The following is a 14,355-nucleotide window of genomic DNA, read 5'->3' on the forward strand; positions in this document are numbered from 1 at the left end:
GAGCCGAGCTCATACCAGGCTGAAGCCCTGCAGTGTCAGGAGCAGAACCGGCACCGGAGCGCACTCTCACAGCTGATGCTCAAACTACAGCCAGACCAGCACAGCACTATCTGGCCAAACCAAATTATACAACTACAAAAACAAAATTACATCACCTATTGGAAAGATGCTACTAAATCACAAAAGAAGATGGAACTCTATTTTAAAGCTGAAGAGAGAGTATAAACCAGCAGAATACCTGAGCTGTGTGAAAGAGCATAAATTGAGGAAGACCCTAAGCAGATACAGACTGAGTGATCACCGTCTGGCTGTAGAGAGAGGACGGCACAGCCGAGAGAGCAGAGACTGAGGAGAGAGAGAGAGAGTCACCGTCTGGCTGTTGAAGAGAGAGGACGGCACAGGCAGAAATGGCAGCCGAGAGAGCAGAGACTGTGTTCACTGTGCTCCCAGAGAGAGCTGGAGACAGAAAGAACACTTCCTCATTCACTGTGATCACTATCACAGCATTAGATCAAACTATTTCAACAGATTCCAACAACTAGAACCACATTTTATGGCATTACCAAATTCAGAGAAATTAAATCATATTTTGGGAGAAAACTCTATCTCAATCACAACAGAAGCAAAGTATGTAACAGCCTGCCACAAACTACGAGAGTCAGCCAGTGGACAAAACTAAAGTCTGAATGTTGAGACAAATACACACAAGTGTGTTTTTTATTTTTTATTTTGATTTTAATTAGTTGTTATTTTTATTTATTGATTTATAAATGTATTCATGCATTTGTTTACTGATTGATTTTATTGATTATTTGTCCACTGCCTATGTAATGGCCAATGCTTTGGCAATACTGTACAGGTCATGCCAATAAAGCTCAATTGAATTGAATTGAGTGTGTGTGTGTGAGAGAGAGAGAGAGAGAGAGAGAGAGTGTGTGAGAGAGAGAGTGTGTGTGTGTGTGTGAGAGAGAGAGAGAGAAAATATTCTGGGGAAAATATTCTGTTCGATTATTAATACAAGATTGCAAAACTTTCTCAAAACCCACAAAATCCTGGACAAAAGTCAAATTGGATTTCTGCCCAAACACAGAACGTCGGACCACATCTACACCCTCCACACAATCATTGATAGACATGTATACCAAAAAAAAATCCAAAATCTTTGCTTGCTTTATTGACTTTGAGAAGGCTTTCGATTCGATCTGGCACGAAGGACTCTTCCTAAAACTACTGGAAAATGGGATTGGAGGGAAAACCTTTGATTTAATCAGCACCATATATAAAAACAATACATGTGCTGTAAAAATTGGAAATAAACGAACAGAATTTTTCTCCCAACAACGAGGAGTCAGACAAGGTTGCCCACTGAGCCCCACTCTATTTAACATATATATAAACGAATTAGCCAAAGCCTTAAATAATTCTACTGCCCCCCGCCCAACCCTGACGGAATCAGAAGTTAAATGTCTCCTCTTCGCAGATGATTTAGTCATTCTGTCAAAAACAAAAGAGGGACTACAGCAGCTCCTCGACGTCGTAGAGACATTCAGTCATACATGGGCTCTCAAAATTAACCTCTCAAAAACTAAAATAATGATTTTTCCAAAATAGATCCAGATGTAGGGAAAATAAATACATCTTTCGAGCAGGAAAACCAAGTCCTCCAGCACACCCAGGAATACACATATCTGGGATTAAAACTGAGTTCAACAGGGAACTTCAATCTGGCTGTGAATGAAACTGAAGGCAAAAGCACTGAGAGTCTTCTACATGATTAAAAATACTATTCGACATGAAATTCCAATTCAAACCTGGCTAAAAATCCTAAAAGCAATAATTGAACCAATTGCTCTGTATGGCAGCGAGATATGGGGACCTCTAAAAACCCAAGATTTCTCTAAATGGGAAAAAGAGGAAATCGAAACTCTGCATACACAAATTTGTAAAAAAACATCCTAAAAGTAAACAGAGCAACACCAAACAACTCGTGCAGAGCTGAATTAGGACAATACCCCTATTGATCAGTATCCAGAAAAGAGCTGTGAAGTTCCTACCAGCACCTGAAGCGCAGCGAGCCGAGCTCATACCAGGCTGAAGCCCTGCGGTGTCAGGAGCAGAACCCGGCACCGGAGCGCACTCTCACAGCTGATGCTCAAACTACAGCCAGACCAGCACAGCACTATCTGGACAAACCAAATTATACAACTACAAAAACAAAATTACATCACCTATTGGAAAAGATGCTACTAAATCACAAAAGAAGATGGAACTCTATTTAAAGCTGAAGAGAGAGTATAAAAACCAGCAGAATACCTGAGCTGTGTGAAAGAGCATAAATTGAGAAAGACCCTAAGCAGATATAGACTGAGTGATCACCGTCTGGCTTTAGAGAGAGGACGGCACAGCCGAAGAGAGCAGAGACTGTGTTCACTGTGCTCTCAGAGAGAGCTGGAGACAGAAAAACACTTCCTCATTCACTGTGATCACTATCACAGCATTAGATCACACTATTTCAACAGATTCCAACAAACTAGAACCACATTTTATGATATTACCAAATTCAGAGAAATTAAATCATATTTTGGGAGAAAACTCTCTCTCAATCACAACAGCAGCAAACTATGTAACAGCCTGCCACAAACTACGAGAGTCAGCCAGTGGACAAAACTAAAGTCTGAATGTTGAGACAAATACACACAAGTGTGTTTTTTATTTTTTATTTGATTTTAATTTAGTTGTTATTTTTATTTATTGATTTATAAATGTATTCATGCATTTGTTTTCTGATTGATTTTATTTATTATTTGTTCACTGCCTATGTAATGGCCAATGCTTTGGCAATACTGTACAAGTCATGCCAATAAAGCTCAATTGAATTGAATTGAATTGAGAGAGACAGAGAGAGAGAGAGAGAGAGAGAGAGAGAGAGAGAGAGAGTGTGTGTGTGTGAGAGAGAGAGAGAGAGAGAGAGTGTGTGTGTGTGAGAGAGAGAGAGAGAGAAAGTATATATATTATATAGAGAGAGAGTGAGAGACAGAGAGAGAGAGAGAATATATTTGTGTGTGAGAGAGAGAAAAAAGAGAGAGAGAGTGTGTGTGTGAGAGAGAGAGAGAGAGAGAGAGAGAGAGAGTAGTGTGTGTGTGTGTGTGTATATATATATATATAAAAAAATTATACTCGCTGCTTCTGCACACCAAAAAATTATTTTCTTAGTATTTTTGTCTTGTTTTCTAGTATAAATATCTAAACATTCTTGAATCAAGTAAAATGACTTAAGATATTATGTCTTGTTTTCTGAAAAAAATTATCAACAATCTAGTTAATTCGAAAATATTTGCCAACGGGGTAAGAAAAATAATCTTAATTGAAAGTGTAGGTGAAGCTGGATCACGAACGAGAAAACAACTTCTAAAAGTGAATTTAACATCCGATGACCCCTTTAAATAACCTGGTATTAATACAGAAATAGACAGAAGAACCTTTGAGGCTGGTGCGTATCAACGTGGGCGAGAGGTCATCGTAGTTGCTCATCAAACTGACGTCTCCAGACGTGAAGCAGACGGTCAGCAGCGGCTTCACACGGTGCACTGAAGAAGAAAGAGTGTTCACGTTCGGCTTCTCTTTGTAACGTGTTGATTTATGTGTTTTCTGTTTGTGAAAACAGTAAGAAGTTATTGTGAATAAACACCATCCTAACACCACTGTGCATTATTTAATCAAAGGAAGACAGGGACGGGATCACACTAGCTGTGGTTACATCCACATGTTTTTATGGGCATTCTGGGATGTCGCAGAAAACAAACGCCGGATGGAAACGCCACGATGTGCATGATTTGAAAAATTTATATGTATGATATATGATTTAGGTATGCAGCATTGCACGACCAAACTGTTTCAACACGATTGCAATGTGATTTTATAAAATTAATAAGTTAAAATTTTAGATGCAATATTGACCGTTTTTGCTCAAATTCTCAGATGAAAATAATTCCAATCAAAGCCACAGCAGAACTGTTTAGTGTCTCTGAACAACACAGCGGTGAATGAACGAACGAATCGAGCGAGTCAGTGATTCAGTGACCCATTCATAAAGACAGTTTGAACGAATCTTTTGAACGAATGACTCACTCATTCAAACAAACAGTCATTTACTGCCACCTACTGGTTTGGTTTCATATTAAAAACTATCGTTGCATTTTCCCCAACATAATTTCTATGTTTAAAAATATTTCAAACATTAATCTTATAAAATCTTTTTTGCATTTGCAGTTTTCGGGTGTAAATGCATTTCTGGCTGCTCTCAGCTTCATCACACAGTCTGTAAACACATCTAATAATAACCTTAGAGAAAAATGACCATTTAAATACTGAGAAATGACATCCGTTTTGTTAAATACAGCAACTTCTTTTCAGTTAATTGTTATTTCTACCTCTTTCTAGTAACAGAGCACTTTATTTTTGAGAGTTGTTTAAATGAGAGGACATGTGTGACTTAGTCCAGATTGGGGCATTTGTAACGTTTAATAAATTTTTTATCACCTAAATTTTTTTTGCATTAAAAAAGTACAGATTTATAGTTTCAGAGATGCAAAGCAAGCATGCTGCAGGTGTTACCCTGCAGGGGCGTGTGATCGTCCGAGTCGGTGTCGCTCTCGCTGCTGTCCTCCATCAGGAAGCTGGGGTAGTTCCAGGACATGCTGCTGATGCCCTCTGCCTCGTGCAGCAGGATGTGAGCCAGCATCCGTCCGTGACAGTCCATGACGATCACCTGCCCGTCCGCCGTGCCAAACAACACCTGACCAGCAAAACACCCTGCTTAACACCACTACACAACAAACCCACACAACTCATGCTCTTTTAGTTCTTCAGTTTATAACCCTCAAGACATGTTGGATTCAGTACATACAGAGGAGTATATTGCTTTCAATCATACATATGTTTAAGAAATGTACTAATATATCAATATATATACACAATTTGACTGATACTGGATTTCACTGATACGGTAATAATGTGTTTAAATAAATATAGTTAACTGATTATTGTGCAAAAAAAATGACATGTGTCCCTGCAGCACAGAAGCAGTCATCAGTAGCACAGGTATATTTGTAGCAATAGACAACAATACATTGTATGAGTCACAATTATACATTTCTCTTTTATGACAAAAATCATTAGGATATTAAGTAAAGATCATGTTCCATGAAGATATTTCGTACATTTCCTACCGTAAATATATCAAAACTTAATTTTTGATTAGTAATATGCATTGCTAAGAACTTCATTTGAACAACTTTAAAGATGATTTTCTCAATATTTAGATTTTTTTGCTCCCTCAGATTCCCAGATTTTCAAAATAGTGGTATCTCAGACAAATATTGTCCTCCTAACAAACCACACATCAATGGAGAGATTATTTATTCAGCTTTCAGATGATGCATAAATCTCGATTTGAAGAAAATGTCACATATATAGTGTTAAATAATGCCCTTATTCTTTCTTTCCTTTGAGTTTGTTAAATCGAATGCCAGATACAGTTTATTGTGTAACCAAAATACCAATAATATACAGAAAAAAAGATTTTATGCATAATGCAGAGCTTTTAATCATAAATAAGCCTATTTTCTATATTTATTATAATTTTTCTGTAAAGCACTTTTACCACTGTGTATGAAACGTGCTTTAAATAAACAACAACAAAAAAAGAATAATAAATAATCTTACTGCCTATTAAAATGTAAAGTTTTTCAAAATAATTGACAAAATAAGAATTCGTTTTTAGATTTAAGATAGTTTAGACTTAATATATGACATTACATTTTATTTATTTATTAATTTTTATTAACATCTGATCAACTGCATTTAATCAAGTCATTTTAAAGACCCCAGCATTAATAGTGTTGGTCACCTGCTGGTCATCGGGGGTCCAGATCCCACAGGTGATCTGACTCTCCAGGTTGATCTCCGAGGACCAGTGGCGCTGACCGCTCACCGAGCCCACCAGCACGAAGCCGTCGCGGTACGAGATCAGCGCCTGCATGCCGTCGTGGGACCAGGTGAAGTCGCTCACCTGCGCAGGTACAGCAGGTTAAACACCGCGCCTCGTCTGAGGAACACCGACGGAGCTTTAGCACGGTCTCACCTGAGCTCCCCGGTCGTTGACCAGCTCCACTGACCAGCGGCCCTCATACTGGATCCAGACGAAGATCCCGCCGTCGGTGTCGCAGGTGGCCAGCTTCTGGAAGGGTTCGTTCCATCGCACCAGCACCACCTGCAGAGCAGCACATCCCATCTCATTTTGTGAGAGTGTGGAGCGATATAAGTAACTATCAAACTATGATCTCATAAACACCAGCCAATATCATATTATTAACACTCAGTTATGATTCGCTCCGAGCCTGCTTCAATGCAATTTTTTAAACCCAAATTTTTGTAGTGCTGTGGAACGATTAATCATATCCAAAATAAACGTTTTGATTATATAACATACAGTACAGGTCAAAAGTTTGGAAACTTTACTATTTTTAATGTTTTTGAAAGAAGTTTCTTCTGCTCATCAAGCCTGCATTTATTTGATCAAAAATACAGAAAAAAAAACAGTAATATTGTGATATATTATTACAATTTAAAATAATTGTTTTTACATTTATTATACTTTAAATTATCATTTATTTCTGTGATGCAAAGATTAATTTTTAGGATCATTATCACATGATCCTTTAGAAATCATTCTAATATGATGATTCATTATCAAAGTTGGAAACAGTTCTGCTGCTTAATATTTTTTTTAGAACATGTGATACTTTTTTAGGATACTTTGATGAATAAAAAGTAAAAAAAAAAAAAAAAAAAAAAAAATCTATGTTTTTAAAATATAAATATTTTTATATACACTACAAATATACACTACTGGTCAGTAATTTGGGGTCAGTAATTTTTTTTTCTTTCTTTTTTTAAATAAAAATCAATACTTTTATTCAGCAAGGATGTGTTAAATTGATAAAAAGTGATAGTAAAGAAAATATATTATTAGAATATATATAATTAGATTTTTTTTTTTTTTTGAATAAATGCAGTTCTTTTTAACCTTTTATTCATCAAAATATATTAGACAGCAGAACTGTTTCCAACACTCATAATAAATCAGAATATTAGAATGATTTCTAAATGATCATGTGATAGACTGGATGTTACATGTGACACTGAAGGCTGGAGTAATGATGCTGAAAATTCAGCTTTGCATCACAGGAATAAAATATTTTTTTTAAAGTATATTCAAATAGAAAACTATTATTTTAAGTTGTAATAATATTTCACAATATTACTGTTTTTTCTGTATTTTTGATCAAATAAATGCAGGCTTGATGAGCAGAAGAGACTTCTTTCAAAAACATTAAAAATAGTAATGTTTCCAAACTTTTGACCTGTACTGTATGTGTAGGGCTCGATTATGCCAAAAATCATAATCATGATTATTTTGGTCAATATTGTACGATATATCACGGTTACGAGTGACCAAAACTTCATGAGTGATATTTTTAAGATAGTGATATATCAAATACATATTTTCCATAAATAAGGTTGCTATGACATCTACATTTTAGAAGAAATAAAAGCCATTACATTGACTTTTTCAGGCCTTGAAATCACAATCTCAAAATAAAAAAAATAATTAAAATGTATTTTTACCTAGCCTTTTTAAATGTTTGAGCATATTCTAAGCAAATTTAGTTGAGATATTTTATAACCAAGCAAAACTCAAGAATAAGAATATATTTATGTAGAGACGGTGAGGGAAGGAAATCACATGATCAGTAATGAAAGCGTAAGTGCACTTGTAAGCCGTCTCGTTCACAGACACACACTGATCCGCGCGCAGACGCAGGTAAACACACGCGGCTCTATATTAAGACGTCACAAGATCAGACTGAAGATCTGACCACATGCAGGATTACAGACGAAAGCCAAAGCCACAGAGAGAGTCTGTAATCGGCTGCTTTATTACCGCTCTCCTCATCCTCCGACAGCAGACACGCCTCAAACATGCAGTTCTCTGATTAAACGTGTGCTTGTTCTCTATCAGCAGCGTGAGGTGATTCAGCACTGGACAGAACCTGAAGCCGTATATCACATGCACACAGACGTGCTTTCGGTCCGAGTGAAGAAGAGATTCTCTCGTAACACATGATCTGATTACAGACGTGACCTCACCAGAGGACAGATCTCCTACACAACATCTTTGAGCGTTTAATCAGAAATGTTAATCATGTCAACGTTTACTCGCTGTAATGTCCTTCCAGGTGTTTATTGCTTTCCCAGAGGAACACAAAAAGAAAACATTTTACGGACTAGTTTTGTGAAACTCAGTGTTTTTTTTCTCATCATCTGCTCTGAAAAAAAAAAGCAGCAGGAGCTTCTAGTAATTAAAATGTATTTTCCCTGGCCTTTTTAATACACTTCTGAAACAAATCTAGCCATTTATTTATTTATTTGAAATGAAGGAAGCAAAACTTAAGCATAACTTATATATTTTCCCTGGCCTTTTTAATGTCATTTTTAAAGCAGTTTTTATGAAGGTCAAATTTAAGACCTTTTTAAGATCAAGTAAAGAAAATGTGCAAAAAAAAAAAAAAAAAAGTTAACTTAATTCTTCATACCCCACTGACAGATATTTGCTCTTCTTTTAAGCATAAACTCATTTAATTTAGCTCAGTTTCACTTCATCTCTTTATTCAGCATCTCAAATAAACGCATCTGTAGAATATTTAGAGATTTGAATCAGAACAACACAAAAATACTGAGGAAGGTACTCATTTTTTTTGCAGCGCATGCAACCTTTAAAGACTTTCTGCTCGGATTTAAGATGAGTTTAAGACCTTCTTCAGCCGCAGAAAACCTGGAATACAGAAATAAGTAAAGTCATACGGGTTTGGGACGGCTCCTAAAATGAAAAGCTGCTCTAATTTCCCCCATATTTCTAAAATCTTCATGAAAAAACTGCTGAAGTGTTTACAGATAACACACTGTGTGCTCTAAATGTGTTTTATGATAATATATGAAAGAGTGTGTGTGTGTGTGTGTGTGTGTGTGTGTGAGAGCAGAAGCAGCCGTCTGAATGGTTTTATATCAGAAGCCGATGATGAGGTGCTTTAAAGATGCGACAAGGTTAAGAATCCCAGCGGAGCACAGATTACAGCCGTGTATTTTTATCCGGTCTATTTTCTGCTCTCTTCACGTGTGATGGACACGAGACGCAAACAAACACTGTGTTTGAAGCATTAGATAAATCCCACTGGGAACAATCAGATCCTCCAGAAGATGAAGTATTAGACGGAAGAGAGCAGGGCAGGAAGAGTTTTACCCAGCAACGTCTCGGCTCAGTCACCACAATCAGTGCAGGATAAAAGACCAAACAGTTTCTTTGTTAGTGTGGAGAGATGTCCTGTGCTCTCATAACCTGACCGATCTCGTTAACCTCTGATTATCAGTCTGATTTTGTCATGACTTTACCAATTCATCTCTTTAAGTGACAATTCATCACATTTTTAAAATGCAAATCTGAAGCAAATCCAGCTGTTTATTTCAGATATTTAAGAACCAAGCAAAATATAACACTAATTTATACAAATATTCACACAAGATCAAATGAGACTGGCCATTACAATTTTAAAAGCAGATAAAAAAAAATTATATTTTAGAATTAACTTGCATTTATCCCTTACCTTTTTTGATTGAATTTTTATGCAAATTTGTAAAAAAATAATAATAATAATAATAATAATAAAAGTGTGCGTGTGTGTTTTAGAACCAAGCAAAACTTAAGTACAAATAAAAATGATTATTCAGAAGAAATAACCCAACATGAGAAAGTGATTGATGTACATCGACTGTGTCAGTCCTCAAAATCACAATTTTAAAATGTATTTTTAATGCAAATTTTCAATGCAGTTTTTAAATGCAATTCCGATGTTTACGAATCAAGCAAAACGTAGGCTAAAGTAAACATTTAAATTCAATTTTTAAAATAAAATGTATTTTTCCCTGGCCTACTTTTAAATGCATTATTAATGCAAGATGTTTATTAAAAAAAATTCTTGAAGCAAAAATTGCAAAAAAAAAAAAAAAAGATATCCACAAGACATCAACTGATATGAGTGACTGAGTGATTGATGACCAATTAAACGGCCACCTTTTTTGATATGTGTCCCTGCAGCACAGAAGCAGTCATCAGTAGCACAGGTATATTTGTAGCAATAGACAACAATACATTGTATGAGTCACAATTATACATTTCTCTTTTAAGCCAAAAATCATTAGGATATTAAGTAAAGATCATGTTCCATGAAGATATTTAGTAAATTTCCTACCGTAAATATATCAAAACTTAATTATTGATTAGTAATATGCATTGCTAAGAACTTCATCTGAACAACTTTAAAGATGATTTTCTCAATATTTAGATTTTTTTGCTCCCTCAGATTCCAGATTTTCAAATAGTTGTATCTCAGACAAATATTGTCCTCCTAACAAACCACACATCAATGGAGAGATTCAGATATTTCAGAATAATGACCGGTTCTGTGCTCCAGGGTCACATATATTACTCCCTGTCATGTCTTATGCATGTTTTGAAGTAAATCAAGTCATTTACATTAGATATTTTACAACCAACAAAACTCGATTATGAACTATAAAGGCTGATTTATACTTCTGCGTTGGACCTACAGCTACTGATGTATAATGATATGTAGTATAATAAATGATAGGACACTTGTTCTTTGCTTTGTTTTATTTTATATAAGAAGGTGTAACATTAAAACATATTAAAGTGCACATAAACAAAAAACTCAAGCACATACGGAGGGAGGGGTTCTAGCAGACCAATCACAGTGCTTTTGGAGAGGTGCGCGTCAGGCAGAAGTATAAATCAGCTTTATACTCACAATACTAGAATCAGCATTTATTGGCACTTGTTTGGCGTTTCCTCACCTCGCTGTTGTGTCCCCGGAGGTTGAAGTTGGTGCGCTGCGGGGCGGGCCGGTCTCTCCTGCCGTGGCTGGAGGTGAAGGTGACCCCCACGACGCCCCGGGCGTTCCCTGTGGCCAGCCAGCCCTCCTCATAGCAGCGCCTCCTGCACACGGGCCTCTCCTTCTCGCTGCGGGGCACGCGGCCCTTCCAGGACAGGCACAGGATGTTGGAGTCGCTGCACAGGACGGGCCCGAGCTCCACCGCCGCAAACATGCCTGCTTCTACGAGCGCTTCACGCGAGTGCACAGAGTCACCGGGCTCACCGGCGGGTCCTCGGGGTCCGGGTGAGCGCGGCCGCTGCTTCACACACACTTCCAGCCCAAAAGCACTGCATAAAACTAGCAACAAGGCACATAAATGAAGTCCCGGGGGTGCTTAAGAATTCATCAAATATCCAAAACTCTCTCCTCCGCGACTTAGCCCCCTCATGACGTCATCGCAGCCAGCGCACGCGCGCTCCTGGGGGGTGACGTCATCGACTGACGGAACGCTCCTCTGCGCGCGCTCATGGCGGCGGCGCGCACGCACGGGATTCTCCTGCGCGTCAGCTGCTCCTGCGCTCCGCCCGTGACGTCATCGCTTCAGAGGTGCCGCCGGCCAATCAGCGTCGGGGATTCCTTAAAGAGGACAATGGCAGAATATAAACACAATTAATGATTCTGAACGTGTTCGCGAGCGTCAGAACACACAGCTGCTGTCGAATCGAACAGAAACACAGCTATTAACGCACACGTTCGTTTCTGAGGTACCGTTAGCAGAAACAGTATTATGCGGTTTTACCTCGGAGGTGCTGTAATCACACAGAATGAACAACAAGCGTTCACCATAATGTCTAGAAACTCGTAATTATAGCAAAACAACAAAGCGATCCGTCCCCTAACGCGCTGGATATCCACAGTGCATCAGATCCATCGATAATAACAGCGTTCTGAGAAACAAATACAGACAATTCAGTACAAATCTACAACTCCCGAGGATCTGAGACTCGAAAGACACTGTAATGCTAGATAAGAGCTTCACATGCATCGGTCTCCTAAAGCGTCATCTCGAGTGTGTGTGTGTGTGTGTGTGTGTGTGAGAGAGGCTTTTGTTAGCTCCGCAGCTACACTCACTTCCCGCGCTCCTCGCTGCCTTCCCGCTTTAAACCGCCAGCACGGGGTGCGCTAGAGGCACGGAACCGGTCCACGGGTGATACCGAAGCCCGAACGAGCCGGTGCTGCTCTCTACCTGTGTGTGTGTGTGTGTGTGTGTGTGTGTGTGTGCCGCGGCGGTCTCTGCTTCTGATGCTGTGTCTGGGCCGCGCGCTGGTCACGTGATCACCATATGATCGCACAGATATATAAACATTTCCCGCCGGCGCTTTTATTATGATTTCAGAACATACACAGGCCACGATTACACACTAATACAACAGAAAAATAAATAAATGGGATAAAAAAATAATAATAAAATAAAAGGAATAAAATAAATATTCGTTGAAAAAGCTATGGGTACCGTTAAGTGTTTTAATTTTTTTTAGTTTATTACGTCTCGGTCTCAGTATTCATTATACTTTAAAACTGTACAATTGTAATAAAATAATGTGTACATTTATACCTCCTCACCTAATATTGACCAATATAAAACAACGCGGAATGCACACATGAGAAGAAAAATAAATAAATAAAAATTATGCTTTGGCAAGTTATAATTATGAGATAAAAATATGACTTCAAAGGTCTAAATTATGACAATCAAATAAATTATTACATAAAAAGTCGAAATTATGCCTTAAAAGTCATAATAGGAAATAAGTTGTCAAAACTAATTGTAATAGATTAAAAATCTAAATCATAATAGCCCCTTTTTTTTCCTATATCATCTCATAATTATGAGTTTTTATGTCATAATCTTTTACCTCATATGTATGTGTTTGTTTCTTTATTTTCTGGTTATTATTTGGGGTTTGTGAAGGGGCTTCTGTATATTCGCGTTGGTCAAACTACTGTAAATAAAGTGATGATTTACAGTATTCTTCATTATTGCTGATGGCAAGCATATCGAACAGTTTTCTGCATAGTATTTAAGTTTTAAGATAAACGTGGCTAAATTAAATCTCATCAAACTCACCAGAGTTATTTTTTATTTTATTTATTTGAATAAATGTCCCTGTACTAAATGCTAAATTTCTTAATCAGACAACAGACGAGCATCAAACAATAAGTTTAAGATTTTCTATTAATAATTACAGAGATTTAATGCATTCTTTTCCTTCATTTGTTCAGAGACAGAAAGTAAGGACAGTTTTCAGGAATCTGTTCTTATGCAAGAATAATAATTGTGTTAATTGCCAAATCACGTGTTTCATCTTTCACTGATTTAAAAATGAACCTCCTTTATTTTAGGTGCAACTGGAAATTTATAATATTTTGTTTCGTATGATTTTAACTTGTTGGAACTCGCCAGATTAATTCCAGTCTCATTCACTGCCACTTCCCTCGTCTCTGTTTTTGACGTCACTTCCGCTTCCGCGGCAGGAAGCATGGCGGCCTTCAGTTCGCGTTCTGTCGAAGCTCTTTTACAGACACTTCGTCTCGGTACTAAATTTAATTAATTTGACAGAAAACACTATGAAAACATCTTCAGAGCTATCCCTCAATCTATAAAGCTTTCGTGTCAGAATAATGTAACACGTTGTCTTGCTCAGTTTCTGTCTTTGAGGAATTATTTCCTTTTCAATAAAAATTCAATATTCTAATATTTCTCGGAGGATGAAGTTTAAATTTTACCAAACAAAATATCTGATATTTCCATGTATATGTGAACAGCTGTTATTCAGTATTTTGTAGCAGGTCAGTTATGGTTGTAAAGTTCATAAACTAATAATAATAATCCTCCTCTGAGTCTCTGTGTTGTGTTTGGCAGGCTGCTGGGGTCAGAGGTCACGACCACAAGTGTGTGTGTGTGTGTGTCCAGCGTTTCATCACCTGACAGAAGATGTGACCACTGTTTTTCAGTCACACGATACATTTTATATAAAGTTTAATAGAAATATTTGTGTATCTTTTAAATGCAGAAACGGCTCACAGCTGACTCTGACACACAGACACAGGCTCTGTCCACTGAAGCATTCACAGATTAAACCAAGAAACAGATGCATTGTGTTTTTATATTTAGTTTCTTTAACAGTATAAAAGAAGACGACTCCAGTGCAGCTTCTTTCAGCTCAGATCCTCACCAACATCCAGCGAAGCAGCATTTAATCACCCATTTATACATTAATACATATTTTAGTTTGAACGATAATATAAACAAAACTAAACATTTATTTTATATATTTATCATATA

The 14,355-nt window shown here is 37.3% G+C and overlaps 1 protein-coding gene across 6 annotated transcripts in view; it reads right to left on the bottom strand.

Annotated features, from left to right (window-relative positions):
* LOC109070682 (tubby-related protein 4-like) overlaps positions 1–14,355 on the bottom strand; it is a 30,133-nt gene that overhangs the window by 13,899 nt on the left and 1,879 nt on the right. The window contains exons 1-6 of one of the 6 annotated variants that reach the window (XM_042721523.1): positions 12,141–12,315; positions 10,990–11,645; positions 6,143–6,271; positions 5,909–6,070; positions 4,615–4,795; positions 3,480–3,587 (exon numbers count right to left, since the gene is read on the bottom strand). In XM_042721523.1, the coding sequence (XP_042577457.1) occupies positions 3,480–3,587; positions 4,615–4,795; positions 5,909–6,070; positions 6,143–6,271; positions 10,990–11,241 (832 nt within the window). In that variant the 5' untranslated portion in view covers positions 11,242–11,645; positions 12,141–12,315. Of the gene's footprint in view, positions 1–3,479; positions 3,649–4,614; positions 4,796–5,908; positions 6,071–6,142; positions 6,272–10,989; positions 11,646–11,808; positions 12,088–12,140; positions 12,316–14,355 lie in introns of those variants that run through there. The other 5 variants (XM_042721519.1, XM_042721520.1, XM_042721522.1 and 2 more) reach the window with 5 other exon arrangements.

The sequence above is a fragment of the Cyprinus carpio genome, chromosome B4, assembly GCF_018340385.1.
Source record: "Cyprinus carpio isolate SPL01 chromosome B4, ASM1834038v1, whole genome shotgun sequence".
NCBI lineage: Eukaryota > Metazoa > Chordata > Actinopteri > Cypriniformes > Cyprinidae > Cyprinus > Cyprinus carpio.